At 40.0% G+C, this 19,270-nt stretch overlaps 1 protein-coding gene across 1 annotated transcript; it reads right to left on the reverse strand.

Moving 5' to 3' along the window:
- Positions 1–12,767: 12,767 nt before the first annotated feature.
- Positions 12,768–18,899, reverse strand: tunar (TCL1 upstream neural differentiation-associated RNA). The gene is made up of 2 exons (XM_071532560.1): positions 18,864–18,899; positions 12,768–12,953 (listed from the first exon to the last, which is right to left on the reverse strand). Exons 1-2 carry the CDS (start codon positions 18,897–18,899, stop codon positions 12,768–12,770), a joined length of 222 nt encoding a protein of 73 aa, XP_071388661.1.
- Between the last annotated feature and the right edge of the window lie 371 nt (positions 18,900–19,270).

The raw sequence follows: 19,270 nt of genomic DNA on the forward strand, positions 1-19,270 counted from the left end.
CCATGAAATAATGCAATGGTAACTCTTGCGTGACTGCTGCATTTAAAATAAAATAAGTTACATGTTCTACCCTCAAAAGTGTCCAGCAGTCAGTATTTCAAAGCTAAAAAAAAACATCTCTTTCCCTGAAATTACTCTATTGCTAATGACTTTCCTAATTCAATCAGCTTCCATAATGTGTTTGAATAATTACACTATGCACAGCCATTTCACCACTCTAGAAGAGACTCTTGAGATCAAGTAGTCCAATTCAAAGTAATTATCCACAATATTTTCCTATAAATAAATGTCCATTTTGTACCACCAGTTAATCGTAAGTGTAGTTCCTAAGTCTGCTGCTCCTAGTGTTCTATGCTTGTTCTATTGCTTTGTTTTAATCTACTCTTTTTATGTTCTATTGTCCTATGCTTGTTTTTATTGCTTTGTTTTAATTTACTGTTTTTAGGTATTGCACTATGGCCCCGGGGGCACTATATTTCGTTCCCGCGATTTGCATAACCTGTAAGGAGAGGAATGACAATAAACTGAACTTGAACTTGAGCTAGTTTTAGTTCAGCTGTAGCTCTAGCTGTAGCTATATAGTGATTCAATAGTGGCTCAACCTATAGCCAGTTAATGAAAGCTTTTACATTTGAATCTGAAATCTGAACACCAAGTGATCTCTGAGAAGTGCAATGATCGTTTATCACTTGCAATGATGGCTTATCACTTCAATATAAATTAATTAATAATATCCTATGTCTTGAAAAATTGTTGCCTAAAAAAGTGCAGACTGACTATACATTCTGCACTGTATGTTGTTGCTGTGATTTTTCAGAGATTTTTTTCCTCTCTTATTTCAAGCTCTGCATGGCGAGACTTGTTCATGGTCACAAATTGAGACTACAGCACACTGTCCAAGATCAAATGTATAATAATGTGATTTCTCTTCCAGGGTGGATTGAGGTCGTGCAATGGGTGCAATTAATGATTATGAATTATTCATGTGTACAAGAAGATGCAATACATTAGGCGTTCATCCCCAGAAGGTGACACATTCTAGGCCGCAGCTAATGGAATAATTGTCTCCTCTAATTTTGTCAGTAGAGTCAAATGAACAGACACTTTGAAATTACCGACTCCAAAGGTCTTATTTCATGTTGGAATCGTATTTTAGCAGGCATTTGGAGAACAAAGTGGAGCTGTTACAAGGTTGTGCTCTGTCACACACTCATTAAGGAATTGGTCAGGTGTTGCACAGTCAATATTGATGAGACATTTATTGCCGACGCTAATGTATAAATCTCTATCATGCTCATGAATTTTTGATGGATTGTTTTTATTTTCATTCGTAACATCTATTAACCCTGCTAAGCAGCGCCGGCCTTGTTTGCTGAGACTTGGACATGTGTGAGCTACTTTAGAGTTAGAGCTTGACATCTTAGCTTTGCACAAATGCTACACATGACCACAGAGCTCATAACATTAGTTCATTTTCTGACCCTTTGAGAAATCACACTCCCAGACAACCGCAGACTGCAGCTGTTTAACATTAAGTGGTTTTGTAGCTGGTTCTTGAAGAAACTCGCTATAAATCAATAGAATAGATGATCGACTCTTGCAGCGCAGGGAATTTTCACGCTGTGAATCTCTTGACACTCATTGCCCCCGTTCCCTGTTTCTGTGCAAGTTGTAGAGTCTTTGGGTTCCCGGTTGTGGAGAAAAAAAGAGAAAACTCATGATTACCTGCTGAATGAGTTCTGCGGGGGGCGGCTGAGTAAGCTGGTGTCTTGACATGAGTGCTTACAGAGACTCACAAGAAAACTACAGTACACTCAGTATGCTTGTTTTGTGCATTGGCACACAATACTGTGTAGCTGTTATGGAGAAATGGAGATCGTACTCTGTGCATTCACCCGTGTCAGTTAAATGACATTCATGTGATTTTCAGTGATCAAGATCCTGCAACCCAAAGGATAGAAACACTCAGCTATCATTGTAAAAAATATATTATGTCATTATTAACCATGAGTTATGTTGTGTTTTCAGTGTGGCAAAATCTTGCAAAGTATTCTGCCATACCTGTAATATTAGGCTAAGTAATCATAGTTTTTGTACTGATTAGAGCACTACATGTTTGAATCAAACACTTAAGGCCCTGTTTACTAATATCAGTGGACTATGTCACTCCCCCTAACAGAGTGGACACCAACTGCCACAGATTGAATATACCTAGATCATAAACGAAGCAAACAGCCATACTTTATAAGCTTTGAGTGGAATATAATCATATCATAATATGAGGCAAGAGATCAAAATTCTCCTTTTCTAGACCCAGGTTTTAGTGTAGCTTTGTTGGAGAGAATTTGGGATGCAGTAAAATACGATTTTACCTAGATGTCAGGTTATCTTGTCATAGAGTGTCTTCTAATTGTTTGTATCCCTGATGAAAATGTTCTTGATCGTCTCATCCTGTGTGCAATTACCTTCTGTCTCAGCTAGAGGTCAGCAACTGACAAATTTTGGTGTTGCATTTGAGTAGATCAGTGAAAAATGTGAGAGGATCTCTTACTTTATTCATCATCTAATTTTATGGCGCAGTTATGGCATGTAGAATCTTCCAGATGAAATGTGACGTGTTTATTGATGTGTAGCCTTAAACTTAAAAATTAATCAACAAAATAGTTTCATTCATTATTATGATAATTCCATATTTCAAATCCAACCTAAGTAGATGATCTGCTTAGACTATGTGTATGTGCAATACTTTTCAGGTTGTCATACCCTGGAATTATTAAAGCTACAATACAAAAGTACAGTGTGACGTGATTATTATATTGATTACATTGAGCATAGTGAATATTTGACATTAGAACACATTCCAACATGATGAATAAGAGGTTTGTATAAAATATTTTGAATATCTTAAAATATTGATTGGATTCAACCTCTTAACAAGCTGTTAAACCCAAACCGACCACCGGCAGAGGGCAGTGTGTGCACAGTGTGTGTGTGTGTGTGTGTGTGTGTGTGTGTGTGTGTGTGTGTGTGTGTGTGTGTGTGCACGCGTGTGTGTGTGTGTGTGTGTGTGTGTGTGTACCCTCCTGAAGTTGCTCATCTACGGGCTGCTTTCTTTTTCTCGCTCTCCTCTTCAAAACAGACTTGTCTCTGGGGCCATGAAATTACTCTGGCGGCTCAAATAAAGACATCCCCACTGTTCCTTGGCAGTCATCTGCATATTCGTTTTGTCTGCCTCTGTATGCTATGCCTGTCCTTAAAGCGCTGTGCACTGTAGAACAAACAAAGGGTTGCTCTGTGTTTCGGCCTGACAGTTGTAGGTGCTGTGATCCAACAGGCAGAGAGGGACTGTGTTGACTGTGACCCCATTAAAATATGACTCTATGCCAAGCTTAGGGGGTTGCTGCTGTTGAAACATCCGATGAGGAGACATTCTGAGGTGTTGATTGATAAGAAAACACTTCTACCACCGATAACGCCATGATAATCATTCTTCATGTTGTAGCTCGTCAATACAGCATGTTTTTTTAAACTGCCGGTTTGGAGCCTGTTTCCTTTAAGTCCCCTCATGCAACATTTCGTGGCATTTATTCTTGAGCCTGGGCCTCAGGGCAAGATTACGTTTGCTAAATATGATGTGATAGCATGCAATAGGCCTGCAATGCATTTGCCATCCACCTCACAGAGATTCATCTTCTAAGGTCAGTGTGCAGCATGTATTTTTAGTAGCATCTATTGTTTCTGTTTAAATTCAGCTTTACACAATTTACACAAGTCAGGTACAACTGACCAAATGTTATAGGTTATGTTTGACAATTGAAAATGCATGTAACTTAGACAGTTGACCTAAAAACCATAGTATACTGGAGCTGATGCAAGTTCTCAGGTAGGCTTGCTGTTTATTGACCCGCCTAAACTTCAGGCAAAGCTGCAGTATGGCTCTGCCGGCCAGTGAGGGTGAAGTGATGTACTCATCCTTCTGTGAGAACTGTGCTACCAGTTTCTCAATAAATATAAATGTTTCTGCTATATGTGGTGTGACCACCTTTTCCTCTAAATACAGACTAACATCAGCCTGTGTCTAGTCTGGGACAACATGCATTCATGTGAAAACCTTGTAAGTCCAATATTGGTGAGTTTCATGTTTTCACTTCAATTGAAGGATTACATGCTTCTCTATGGGTAGAGAAAATTTTCCAGCCTCTCGGGCTTACAAAACCCTTTCAAAACCCATTGGATAAACTGAAAACAAAAAAGGCTGTTTTTTCTTAATTCCTGAAAAGTTGACATTTTAGAGATAGAAGGTTTTGACACAACACGAACGATATGTTAATAACAATACATACTGGAACAACAAATGCTATTATTTACACATTGTCTTGAAAAGCAACACAAATGTGTGTTGTCCCAAACTAGACACCCTTTTTAGTGTGTGCATTGTGCTGTCTTCCATCTTCATGTGCAGTTATTACATCATGGCACAAATCATACAAACACAAGATGCTCCTTGGATGCACTAGAGATGTGCTTCAAACAGCAGGAATGGGTGAATGTACATTCAGCAACTCCACAGCTTGTGTGCTACCTGATTGAAGTGCACTGGGGTGTTTCAGCCCTTGAATACGACTGTGTCTGGTCGGCGGCTTTTTTTCTACTTAAACCGCGGCTCTGCCCAGCCTTAATCATCTGGCCAGAGAGTCATCCATTCCTCTCCTCTGGGTACAAATCAGACTCAAAGTGTGAAGTACAGTAAGAGCAAAACCTATTCTGCTGAGCTTATCCACTACAGTATATGTAGTTAACTAGCATTGATTTCACTTCAAATCAACTCTATCTTGTACCTTCTGAGCAGCAGCCTTTGCAGTTTAACACTGAAGTTCCAACGCAAAAAAGAAGGAAAAGAGGTTTTTATTTGAATCAGTTTTTGTATTTGCAGTGCGCTCACAAACAGACACTTCACCATAATAGTCAGGTCTACAGAAGCCCCATGGTCCGCACCCTATCGATCAGCTCAGCAGTCTTTGTTTAGACAACAGTGACAGATACTGTGAGCAGGGTATGTCCAGCCTCAGCTTGAGGCAGCACAGCTGTCCCTCCCTCCTCTTCTCCTTCTCCTTTGCCCATTAAAAAACAGCTTGCTGTGATCTGTCCTTTCCAATGCAGGCCTCCATTTCCTTTTTGTTACACCAAAGTTTGACGGTGGAATCTGTGGGTCCCTCACATTTTATTCAGTAGACGAAACATCATTCGACGACGTGATTTAATGAAGTCAGATTTACTAGTACAGTGATTAATTATCAGTTCATGAACATGGCATATTCGCTGTATGCATAAAGCCTAACCCTCCCAGCACGGTGAGCTGAGAAGCAGCGTGATCTCCAAAACCACAAGTGAAAATCTTCCAACTTAAGACGTTCCAGTTGGCTAACGCAGTACTTAGGAAGATCTGCATGGATTAAAAGGCAAAAGTTGTCTGACAGTTGACAAGAGAGCTACTTAATCATGCCGCACGGTAACACCAGACCCTAAATAAATATTAACATAATTAATCATAGTCAGCAGCCGCATCACTTGTGTTAAAAGAGCCTCACTGAAATTTATGCAAACAGTTTTCTGCGGGGGCTTTCAACACTCCTCCTTCTTTACCTTACAGGGCCAGAATGTGTTACAGCCAAGGTCGCTCTGCTCTGAATACAGATCGTTAACCTACATGTAAGGAGAGAATGCGTTTTGTTTTTAATGAATCCCAACATTTTATCTTTTCTGACTTTAATGTCATGTCGTTATACTACTTTATTGTTTTATTTTGCTGCTGCAATCATCCTGTGTGTGTTTCTAAAATCAAACCATGTCAGTGTTTTCTAAATACATCGATTGAAAATGGTAAATAGGCCTATCTTTTAGTGTCTGCTGCTTAAGTACGATACAAAAGCGAAGCTCGTAAAGTTTTATATTCTGTACACTGTGTTGATAATGATGACCCACTTTCTAAGGTAAAGATGACTACAAAGCATGTTTGCTCTGTAAAGTGAGAATCCTTGGCTTCTGTCCTAAAAGCAAGACAAGCTGCTTTGAAGCATCTTCTCCTTCTAATGACTTTCTCTGCCTCGTCTCGTCTCCTGCTAATAAAGCAGTATGTGTGCGTGTGTGTGTGTGTGTGTGTGTTTTTGTGTGTGGGTGTGTGGAGGGTGTGTGTGTGTGTGTGGGGGGGGGGGTGTTGTTTGCATGTCTTAATACAAGCATAATGATACAAGAGTCGTTTGGTTCCCACATAGTGAGGGGAAAACTAATGACATTTTTTTCTCATTACTTTTCGCTGGTCAAGTTTTTAGTCTTTACTGCATGTCGGAAGGGTCAGCTTGCTGCACTGCATCATGGGCAATTTTTGAAAATGGGGAAAAGATGGTGAACAGGTAAACATTTTCTGTAGAATCTATCACTAAAAAGAGGGATGGGTCCCGTAAAATTCACAGTAACCCATGGGGAAGTCTTCCTCTTCCACCCCCTTCAAACCTGTTGAACACCATCTGCAGTGTATTTACTGTACCTAGTTAATCCTCTTCACTACTCCAGAACCAAAGGTTCCCCAACGTCTGTGATCCCCTGCGGCTGTCTTGGCCGACAGGTTGATCTCCAGTGTAACACGACTTGAAAACATTTCCCATGCAAGAAAGATCTGTAATCTCCAACCGTCGAGCTATAAACCTGACACTTTGACACTTTTTGTCTCAAGTTTTTACATTTATATCAGGATTTGTCACGGCTTTCAGGCGATCCCGATTTGATCACAGGATTTATTTCGCTGCATGAATGAACGTGAAGAAAGGCAGCTGGATATGTGCGCCCTGTGTGACAGGAAATCTATATAGGACACATCTGTTGGGGGAAATCCTCTCCGATCTGTAATTGAGGGACTGTGGCAACGGAAGGATCCATGGGAGCCACTACATCGAAACTCCTAGGTGAACTCTGACTGCATGTACAGGTCACTTAGTTTTCCTGTCCCATTTGTTCAGGCCTTTGCCTTAGAGTACTGAAGATTAGTTTAAATCAATATGACCACGGTCTGATCTAATTCTTTTTCTCAAAGAGTTTATAGTTGAGCGTGGCATAGACGAATGGTCAGGTAAATTGTCTTGGGTTGTTTGTAGCCGAGTGGTTAGAGACTCGGCCAGCGTGCAACAGCCGATGTCTCCATCAAAAGCCATGTGTCTTGACGAATTGTCCTTTCATGAGACATTTCACCCGTCACAGTTAAAGAAAAATTCACCCTCAGATACTCTTACACTGTTATATATCATCACTATGTGCTGTTCAGTGTGTTTCAGGAGTTATTTGGTGATGAAGTGTTGGTGGACCCACTTTCCTTCAACATTCCTGCTCTACTTCTACTTCAGTTCGTGATTTCCTGCATTTCCCAGAATGCCTTTCGACAACCCCCAGAGAATCTCCCTGAACTTTGTTGCATCTAGCGGTTGGTTTCATGTGTAGGTGGAGAGAGAGTGAGAGTGATATTAAGAGCAAAACAGCAAGTTTTTCCAGTTGAGAAAAAGTCAGAGTCACACCCCTTACTCAAAATCCAATATGGCCTGTGGCTGCATTGCATTCTGGTCTATCGAGGCTGCTGTCGGTGGAGAAATCGTTATCTCTTCTTCTTCTGTGATGGATTTCTCCCTGTGTGATTGTTGAACGTCGGTGCAAAATGTTGAGTCTTGAAAGAAGCTCTTGCTTGATGCTGAGGGACTGACACCAAAACCTGACGTTTACCGAGGTTTCAGATGGTTGAAATTTTTTTTTGCTATTAATCTCCATTGTAGCTGCATTAGAAATATCTCAGCGTGACATCACATTGTCTATGTTTGGCTAGTTACCTGTGGGAATAGGAAAAATACACCAGCAAACAACAAAACAGGCTCAGAAATGCAAGGTACATCGCCAATAGCTGTTTTTTTTAACAGTGTCTACGTGTTTTAGGGTGGATTTTTCCTTTAAGTCTCTCTGCATAAGAGTGTCAGCTAAATGGGTAAAATGTACGTGTAAAATGGTTAAAACAAGATCAAAGTGATGAAATGTACAGTATACGGTTCATGTTTGCATGAATAACACAGAATACCTTCCTGTCAAAACAACCACATTACTCCACAACTGCTGCAACATTTCATCCTTTGCGGTATTGATTTTCAATTGGCAGCCTAACAATAACATTGCAAGTCCCAGTGCACAATATGAAAAAGAGACCAATCACCTGAGACAGCCAGCATCAGAAATATAGCAGGAGGTATAAGCTGATATTGGATCAGCTCTCCTCTCCCTGGCTTTTCATCCGGGCTTATAGCGGGTCAAACAGCAGCTGTTAAAGCACATTGCTTCTGATTCATCCGTGATTGGATCCTTGATTATGTTAATTTTACCACTGAATTATTTGATTAAGGACACAACTTATATGAAATGATTTGTTTAAACAATATTTTGATTCTCACTCTGAAAGGACTGTTCAGATTTATTTGCAGCAAAACTGTTGTTGCCAAAAACAGATGACAGTTTTGACCCTATTCCCAGTCAAGTAGAATTATTATGTTGGGCATGATCACGCTGTCTCGAAGGGCCATATTTTCCAGTGAGATGATCTATATTCTGTCCATGATCAGTAAAAACAAGCCAACATTTTTGTGTCCTGTTGAAAATGATGCTTTGCTCTGTGACGTTACATTTGAATGCTCTCTTCCACAGGTTGAATGAGCTTTAAATAAGAATAGAAACAGAATGACATTGCCATGGGTGTGCATGTCTTCTTGATTTGGTGTGGCTTGTGTGGTGGATGGATTAATCGGCTGCACAGCATTTCTGTGAAACCATCAAAAACGATGTCAGCTCAGCTAGATAGAGATGGAGTGTCTGCATGGACAATCTGCTCGGTTGAATCATCCATCTGTGATGCGCCACAATCTTCCACACATTGTTCACCGAGCGTCTTTCAGCTTCAAAAGGGGAATGATCCGAGGCTACGCCGGCTTCTGGATCCAGGTGAAACAATAGCTTAAAGCGGGCTTCTGGGCTTGTGTGAATTTAAGCAGCTGTGGTTCCTCAAACAACGCTGCTGTTTACTTGGTTCGTTGCCTAATCCAATATTTTTTTTTTTAAAAAGTGGAGTCAAGCTGTTTTTAGTTTCATTTTTTTTTCTCCACCAACAGGATTATTCCAGTGTGTTAACAGTCACAGAGCATTCTTAATGGAGGGGGAAATTATTCTGACACATATATGACCTAAATGATACAAACAAAAAGGAGATGGAATAAAAATAAACTTGTTTAGGGTGATTTGGTTTTCCGCGTCTTTGTCCTGCTGGCTTTGTGTTCATTCCGTTTTTCTCCATCTTTCAGATTGATTTGCAGCCAGACAGAGAAATATGTCTTGTAGAATGTAACGCTTTAGACTCTTTAAGTTCGGTTTCCTGCCCGCTTTTCTCCTTCAAGGCTCTGTAGTAATCTCCATATAGCTGTCAGACTCAGAAGAATGTAAGTTCTTCAAAGATTTTTTTTTTCCAGACTGCTATCAAGTGTTATCAAATCTCAGGTGAAAAGTTTCCAATGCTGCAAAATGTTCTGTATCTCAGTGAATCTCAGAAAATTGTGTATTACAAAAACGATGTGTATTTAGCTACTGCAGTTGATGTACAGTATTGCTGTACAGTTGTGTTGGATAAGCCTGAATATATTACCATAGATCTCCATCCATGTATAAAAAGACAGTACTTATCTGAGTGAAATCAGTTTCAAGATGTATTTATTTAGATCTTTTTTAACAAAACTGCAGGCTGAAAAACTCCATATCATAGTAAGGAAAAAAGGAACAGAAAGTTAAAATCAGACACAACTGAATCTTTTTCAACCCCTCCATTTGTTACCAACAAGAGACTATTCAATGAGTTTAAAGAGATTTAGCATACACAGAAATAAAACATAGAAATAGTTCAGATTACATTTGTTTTTAGGAAAGATAAGTAAACAATAAGGATAATAGGAATAATCATTTTCACATCAAATATGAATACATTCGCAAGACTGTCCATGTGCTTACTAAGCTTTCCTCTTCCTTATTCTGTAAAGTGAATAGGAGAACCCCACCAAAGAAAAAAAAAAAAAAATACTGATTTTACCAGCTAAGCCATGTAGTAGAAATCCAGCCCAGTCATGAATGCAATGGAGTGGATCATGATGCATGTTTTCCTGCAAACTTCTTCCACTCTCCTAGCTGTGTGACAGATGGCCGTAAGTTCTTGCAGAGTGAGATAATACGAGAAAGATAAATTCACTAGTATGTGTTTTCCTTTCCTTGACCTCTGGATCGGTGAGGTTGAGACACTGTGATCTCAGGCACTTTCTGAAATCATGAGGTTGTTGACTGAAACACACAAACATAGCATTTTACACACCTACTGTAGCCTGTAGCTTCTACCCATACATTCTCTACATAATGTACATTAGTTATTTATATGCTTTTCTTCATCTCATATAGCCTCTTTCTGAAAAACAACTGAATGTTACAGCAAGTAACTAAAAACAGGAGTGGTGATCAGCTCATATGATCATGTGACCGACCCTGATTCTTCATCAGTCTTAACTATTTGTACAAGCTTGTGCATTCTGGCCCAGATCCTGATCAACTCATCAATACAGCAATCATTTTTGACACATTTTCTGTTCAGTTCTGAGTTGAGTTTTCCTCAACTATAAAACAAGTTCCCTTATTTCCAGTCCTGGGTGAAATACCAGTTTCAAATAAAGTGTAGCCTTTGTTTTAACCTGCTTAGACTCCCAGATGGGTGGAGTACACTGCATCAGGACAATTAACACAGTGTCAGATAAGCTGTCAATCAAAGAAGAATATATTAAATTAATTTTCAAATTCCTATGATCATCTCAATTTTGTGGCAATCGCTTTATTGTCCTATGTGGCAAAATCCCCACCCATCTAACACCAGAATAAGCAAAAAAATATATATATTCTATATAAACAACAGAAATTACAGCATTTTCAAATACAACTGGGCCCAGATCTGGCAATCACATACAACTCAAATTTCACATTTCACACAGAGTCTGAATTTGAAACTTGAAGGTTTCGCATGTTGTTCAAGAGTGATGCAGCGTGGTTTTATATAATGACCTTTCACCACTAGGACCTCAGCAATAAAAAAATACAGTAAAACAGTGGCACTGTACTATATATATAAGTGAAACCCTTCACAAGCTCTTATTAACCTGATCATTTTATACATCATGGAAATACCAATTTCCTCGTGTTTTAAGGCATACAGTCATTATGCACAAGTCTAACTTTTTAAATAAATACTTTGCACTAACTGAGATTGGGGTTTGACTAAAAGTATGCAGTCTATCCTGAGCTCTTAAGCTCAGTAAATGCTATGTACATTTAGATAAGTGGACAGATTACAGTGGAGTAATATAATGTAACTGTTTGTAAATGTGCATGTTGATACACTCATGCAGATTGAAATTTGTGGGAGAATTTAATGCTACCTCCTACTTCACAAAATAGCTAATAGGTACCTGCATCTGGCCTAAACCACAGAGTCAAACGCTTCTGTTTTCTTATCTCACCTGAGAAGAAACTCTTCAGTGGCAGGAGCCTCCAAAGCCAAAGACATTTCCAATGCTAAAACCATTCCCAGTCACACATGGATGCAACTCCGTTCAATGGAGCATCCCTACTGATGACCCTCAAATGCAGAAACGATGCTGAAACTTGCAAATCGCTGATAACTAAGCCATGTTTTGTGTTTTGTGTTGTGTAATTATAAAGTAATACTTCAGAAATATTGTTATATAGTACTCATTTCTGCATCTAGATCTGATCAGCCACCATCTGAAGTCAAGTACAATGTGTAGCTCACCCATCACTGGTAGCATTTCAGCACTTTAAACCAAAGCCAAAATACTGTTTCAAGACACCACTTTTTCTCTTAATAAACTCACATTGAACAACTTATTATTGTGTGAATGTAAGATGTAACTGATTTTCAGATGATCACTGATTTAGTGTCCAATGAAATGAAAGAACACCATCCAAAGTCAGTTTCAGAAAATGGTAATAAATACAGTATAAAAACAAACATTAAATCAAGCTGAATAACAATTTCCTACATCATATCCATTCAAATCTCACATATAATAAATGTATATATTTTCCCATCATGTTTTACTGAGAGTGTTTTTGAGTAAAAATAATTAACAGTAATGTTAATTAGCCTGTGTTTACTTTCTCCATACATCTTCCCCCAATTTCCACTGCATGTCAGCAAATCAGATTATTTCCACTTCATTATTCAGTTTTTTAATAAGAATACTCTGCAAAGTGTTTTCCAAAGCCCTCTATGCAGTCTTTCATTTCCCTGTGTGGGTGAAAGCTGCACCCTTTGAGCCTTTCGGGCCAAAGCGGCTCTCTTTAGCTGCATGCATGTTATGTACAAGTCAAAAGTGACCAGATATTCTGGATAATTCTACCTGTAAAGGAGAGAAGCCCCGGAGGAACGGGCCAGTCTCCCATAGTCTCAACACAGTTTGTTTGAAGTGCTGTAGGATAGATGCCATATGGTGATCACACAGTCTTAGATCCGGTGTGCTGGTGGGAAAGTCCAGCATCATAGTTGCTCCTCCCAGCCTCATCTCAGAGTCAGTCATCAAAACTGGCACAGACAGGCTCAGATCCGCCTGCTGATCAAGACCAAGTGCTGTGAGTGTGAGTGGGACCTACAAGGTGGTGTAGATGTAGACAAAGATGATGACTACCAAGTTGAGAATGGTCCCAATGATGCCCAACATGGCCAAGATGGACTCCTCCTTACTTTCCTTGTCTTGGATTCCCTTTTCCTCATCACTGTAGACAGTGTTTACCATTTTCCCTGGAAAAGTCTGCAGTTTTCGTCTCAGACCAATCTGGAGTGAGCAGATAAGAAGAGAGAGAGAGAACCACAATCCATGTGTTAGTTGATGCAAACTGGTTAATTTTACTTTGATGATGTTCATTGCACAGTGAATGGTGGACAGCGATAATGGCAATGAAATAAACAGGAAAAGTAATCTGTGTATGAGATGTAGGCAATAAAATGAAGTAATTAACAAAATAATATTTGTTTTGTTTGTCTCTCCTTTGATCATCTTGTTAATATGGTTTAACAAAATATTGTGAACGTGAAAAAAGTGAAGAGAGTCAGATGAGAAACCCAGTGGCAGGAAAACAATCTGTATTCTGAGTGACAGCAATGCATTTATAACGTGAATTGTAAGGATTGAAGCAGAGAAAAGAATGGCTTAACGTCTTAAAGAGTTAGTTGAAAGAGTGCTCTAATTCCCAAGTTCTCATAAACTTCTGTAGAATAGTCAATACAGTTTATGTCAATTTGAAATGTATGGCTGGCTAATACAATAGTATGTCAGTTGTCTTTTTCTGCTTGGCTTAGCAGTGTTTCCAATGTAGGGCAAGCACCAATAAACACATTTTGCAGCAACAACAAATGGATAGAATTGTGAACGGGCTAATACCCCCCCCCCCCCCACACACACACACACACACACACACACACACACACACACACACACAAAAACACATTAGACCTCAAACTGTAAATTCATAATGTACATGCACAATAGCAGCGCCGCCACACTGTTGCTTCCTGCATGTTGCATTACGTTTCCTCAAGCCTTCATACGGCTGATGTTTTATTTAAGGATATGGGATAAGATTTTCCATCAAAAATAAATTACTTTGCGTCACTCCTTGAATAAAATATCACCTCCTGTGTTTAAATACTGAAAAAGCATGTCAACCACCACATGAGAATCCTCACTGTTGTCTGTTCTGCTATTCGATAGCTTAAGCTGTTTCATTAATGTGAAATGCAGAATCTGCCTGGTGGAATATTCAGATCATTTTGCATTCGCTGTGGTAAATAGATGTAGCACTTTACATGTAACCCATTTAGCACATATTCATAAGTCCTGAATACAGGCTTCATAACAGGCATGGAGGCATGGAGATGGTGTGTTAATTGTTTAGGCAGAAATGTGAAAATAAAATCTTACAGGCAATTGCGCAATCTAACCAAAAGACATGGCTTTTACAATAGGTGTTTTCCATTTTGTTGTGTTTGAATTTTGAAGGGTTTCTACAAATTGTAATTGGTTTGTGCAAGTGCAAGCCTAGAGTAGAGGGTGAGAAGCACTTGGACAGGTGGATAATACAGTGCAAACAGGTGGTGCATATAACAACATAACACAGTGTGTGAAAAACTGCCTTGTGACACTTTCACAAGACCCAGAGACATCTTGTCCTCTTAGAAATGGCAACTGTCATGCAGACCTTTATTTTGAAACTTCTAATGAATTGACGTTCAACTCCTATGACACAAATGACAGGTTTTACAGTAGGAAATGAACATAATCACTTGTAGCTGTTGTGTGAAGCTTGTATTCAGGCATTATGAACACGCTATAAAATCTGCTGCAAGTAGTGTTACTCAAAAACGTTTTACTTGACTTTACTAGACTTTACTTGACTTTACTAGACTATAGAATATCAGTGTTTTGTTAATTTCTGATTATCTCTCATCTTGGTGTTTGTTAGATTCAGATGCCAACCAAACCTGGAGCTGAGATTCAGTTTAACAGTATGAATGGCTGCATCCATGATGACCCCATGCTTGTGAAAACAGACCTGGTGTCTGTTTTCTCAAGTTGACTGACACACTGGACATCGGAGGAATGGCCCAGGCCGTGTCTCCGTGGGGCATGGTAAGTGAAATAAGACAGAAGACACTCCAAACAAAGTGAATGCGCTTATGGAAACCCTCGCACCAGGCACTCCTCAGGTGTGATATTTCAACAGATATGGGAATCCTTTGATCTCATAGACATTCAGTGTGTGTGTGTGTGTGTGTGTGTGTGTGTGTGTGTGCGTGCACGTGAGTGTGTGTACTGATTTGTGAAGCAGGGTGTGGAGTATTAGCGCCTGGCTGTATGTTTTAAGCCCTCGGGTGCAGCAGCTTGCGCAGGTTGGCATCCAAACAGCTCCCAGGGGACCAGCGCTCCTTTTGCGGGTCAATAGGTTTTATATGTGGACTTGCAACAATAAAGCATGTAAACTAATCCACACTAAAAATAGAACAGGGACCAATTCCTCTTAGTAAAATGTTTAAACGCAAGATAAACTACAGATTCTTCACTGCAAGCTCAGAAGAGTTTACTGTGGATGGTGAAAGCAGAAGTAACTTGAATTACCACATGAGTACACAGCTTGCTTTTTTGGCTGATTTACTTCACAGCACTTGCAAAAAGCAAAAAAAAAAAAACGAGAGTCGGTTACATCGATAATTACAATATCCTCCAAAAGCTTTGGAGTGGAGGGCTGTTTAATGACAAGGCAAATTATATTCTACATTCTCCATTTATTTGGCTGGGAGACTGTTTCCCTGCCTGTGTTTATACAAACACACTCTGGCCTGTGTGCTAAATCCACCAGTTAAGCATTTCAGCATTAAGATGTTGTCTACTGCCATAATCACAAAATCAAACACAAACATGCATTCCAAGGCATTTCTGTTGCCTGATGATGAATCTACTTTCACACAATTGTTTACTGTAATTAACCTTTCCAGATTATTAAGGTTCATTTGCAGAGCTTCCATTGTTGTAACTGAGGTTTACGTAACCTTTTGGAACAGATCTGCCTTAGGGGAGATTTTTATGTCACTCGTGCAGCACTCTCAGGTCCTGTTAGGGATACTTTCCTTTTCTTTCACTTACTTATTGCATTCTCAAACTGTCTGGCAGAAGAAAAAGGTCTTGGCAGAAATCATAACCTGCCAGGAATCTATTACATTACATCAAAGTCTAAGTGTTGTCTTATAGATAGATAGATAGATAGATAGATAGATAGATAGATAGATAGATAGATAGATAGATAGATAGATAGATAGATTATGATAAGGACAAATCTGCAGGGGTTGAAATTTATTGAGCTAAGATAAAGTCAGTCATTCTAATCAGTTAAAATCTTAGGAGACTTTGGGGCCAATCCTTTTGTAGAAATGTTTGATGATTTCATAAGTCAAACACAGAAGCATAGAACATATTAAGTCAGTTAAAAAAGGCCCACCATCAATAGCTTTTGTTTTGATTAATTACTTATTCGAAAGGCATTTTATGCAGGCCAGTTTGTAAGGGTAAGAGCAATGAAATGATTCTTCTTATTCATGATAGGATACCGTCCCATATGGTATCCATAGTGTCCATAGATTGATAGTAACGTCCAATCATCGACATGCATTGTATTCCCGAAGAACGTAAAAAAAAACCCATCCCACTCCACTTCCGATGGGCTGAAAGTGTTTTCTCTGCCTCTGATCTGTAACAATGGGCTTTGATTGCCTCTCCTGGGGAGCGCTATAAACAGGGCTTCCCTCAACCTGAATGGAACTCTTTGTGTGGCGCGCTGGATGTGCCCTCATGCATGAAGACGGCTGTTCGCTGCTGATATAAACAAGCGCTCAGCAGAAACAGGGGGAAAAAAACAAAAACGTGCACAAGGATATTGAGGGAGAAGGAGGGAGGGGGGTGGGGAGGTGGGGAGGGGGGGGTGGGGTCCAGGCTCTGCCAAAACCTGGGCGCCGAGGAAGCGGCTTTACCGCCGAGTACAGCTGTGCGTCACAAAACAAACGCTCTGGACGCCTTCCAGGGGCTCCTCATCCAATCAGCCGCCGCCTCAGTCTGTACACTGTACAACAGAGAGTGTTCTGATTCAAGTGGCTGCCAGTGCTGGCATCTTGCTATGTGCCATAATCATTAACCACCCATAATGACTTCCACTCTCTGGTTAACACCTGCGCTGGACAAGGCATGATGCTCTGTGTCAAGCTCACATTTATTATCATCCATAACAAGCTATAAACTAAAGTCACTCAGAAAGTATATAGACAGAGTGTGGCTTAAACATATCGAATCAAGTGATTATTAAACCAGTCCACTACTCTACTGACAACACCTCTTATTGATTAGACATTTGACTGTGAGCTATTCTAAGGTACAGAGGATTTAGGTATCTAAGTATTGACTCCTGTTGTCACTCAGGAGCTCATTTACAATGTTTCCTACACTTCTGTGAGTGTTATGTCTTAACTTTTCCCTCTGATCAGGCCTCTAGTGTTGCTGTCAGGGCCATTCAGGAAAGAGCTGACACAAATACATATCTTTAGCCAAAGATGTACAACGCCACATTCAAAACGAATCTATCATCTACTTCCTAAATAGAGTCCAGTGCTTTCAGAGGAGACACTAGTGTTTGTCTTACAAGGCGTGGAACACAAACTATCAGCTCACACCTGGCTATACACTCTTAGAGCAAGAGCCAGAAGCACATTTGTATAAAAAGAGCAGAGAGAGAGAGAGAGAGAGAACAAGGGAGAGAGAGGGGGGCGATGCCATACCTGGGACAACAAATCCAGACACTCCTGCTGCACCTAATAGAAGCTAACATCTCCAGATCAGTGGAGAGTAAAACCTTTTGCCACTTGAATAATCCTGAGCATGTCAAACAACTCCAGATGCTAACAGGCTCTGACAGGCAGAGTCGCTTTTGGCATTGTTTTAAAACGGAATTAAAGCAAACGTCTCCCATCCCCGCTCAAGTATGTATACATATACATACACACACACACACGCACATGCAGGTTGACGCCCATCACACACACACACACACACACACACACAAATGGGCACATTACAGAGCATCACTCACAGAAACATATACTAATAAAGGTATGTAGAGCAATACAAAGAGGGACATAGGTGTGAATGCATGATGGATGCTCTTTTAAGATGGAGTGATTCACAGTTCTTGGCGAAAAATACATTGAAGTACTGCCAATAGTAAGCTTGACCCATTTTCCATAACCTGTGCTTACTGTTTTATCCGTGAAGGGAGAGTGACAGATCTATTTTGGATTGGACAAGAATTGCTGTCGCAGAGAATTGTTTATCATGCATCAAAGCCTCATGCTGAACTACTGACAATTATATTTCACTCCTCAGTTCAGACATGCAGAAAGTTACATCTTAAATTGATGAACAAGGAATTTGAAAATGTGACAGAAAAAGGGGAGGTTCAATATATTATTAACACTGAAATATTTCTGTGTATCATTTTCATAGAAGGGATCATAGCAAGCCTTTTCATAAAATCCTTTTGAAAGCTTTGCTTTATATGTGCTGGAACTTTAACTCTCATGAGAAGAATAAATTGATTTAAGATCACTTTAAGGTTTTAGCTGAGCACAAAATTTAACTAATAAATGCATCATATCATGTCAATTGTTAGTGTCAAAAATGCATTTCCATAAACAACTAGCTGAAAGGCGTTCGAGATTGTCCTGCCTTTATTTTCAAGCTAATGTTGTTTGAGTAACATTTACACTTGTCAACAACATGCATAAAGACATAACTCTCATAGGAACATGTGGATGTGTTTGCTGGACATACAACCACCTTTATAACAGCATTTCTTAGAGTAAGAGAGGGAAGATGGTTTGCTTGTAAGGCAACATTCAAGGTGTCTATGCCACCTTGATCAAGGATTCATGCAAACACATCTGTGGCTGCAAAATATGCCATATTTATGAAGAATATATTATGAAGCACAGTACATTTATAGCTACACACTGTCTTGACACATGAAAATTGTGACAGATTCATAAACTGTTTGTTAGCAGTTTACAGATGCTCTGCACACACTTTGCGATGTTGATGGAAAAGCCTTTTTGGTTATGGGATGACAGTGGTGTAGGGATGACCTACCTTGCAAAGCATCAGGAAGAACATAGCATTGGACATGCTGGAGGGGGACGCCTTTCCGTAGTGCACAGACATCCCTGGCAACTAAGGTGAAAGTCTGCCCCTCTCATCCTTCGGCTGTGGAGGGGCGCAGGATCCAGAGAGGGCTGACTCGTCTTCCAGGCTGTCCAATTTTAGGGCTTTCGTTGGATGTCGTACCCCGCAGCGCTCAAGCGTCTCCTCCCCGAATTTCATCTCACTAGTGGCCAAGTTCTAGCTGCCGTCACTTTCTCCTTCCTCAGCCTTGGAGAGCTGGAACTGTGCTGTCCACCTCCTCTCCCCTCTTCCTCTTCTGTCTGTGTTTTTTTTTTTTTCTCTCTCCACTTCTTCTTCTCTCCTCTCCTCTGCTCTGCTCTGCTCTGCTGTCCTCT

This window comes from Centroberyx affinis, unplaced genomic scaffold (assembly GCF_046629955.1).
Source record: "Centroberyx affinis isolate AG114_WGS23_722 - 3 ecotype Tasmania unplaced genomic scaffold, CSIRO-AGI_Caff_v1 ptg002210l_1, whole genome shotgun sequence".
Taxonomy (NCBI): domain Eukaryota; kingdom Metazoa; phylum Chordata; class Actinopteri; order Beryciformes; family Berycidae; genus Centroberyx; species Centroberyx affinis.

Bases quoted from the DNA above. Each gene is read 5' to 3' on its own strand.
- tunar (XM_071532560.1), bottom strand. From the start codon at position 18,899: ATGTCCAATGCTATGTTCTTCCTGATGCTTTGCAAG. The intron at 12,954-18,863 runs GTAGGTCATCCC...TGCTCACTCCAG, and splicing joins TCTTCCTGATGCTTTGCAAG to ATTGGTCTGAGACGAAAACT.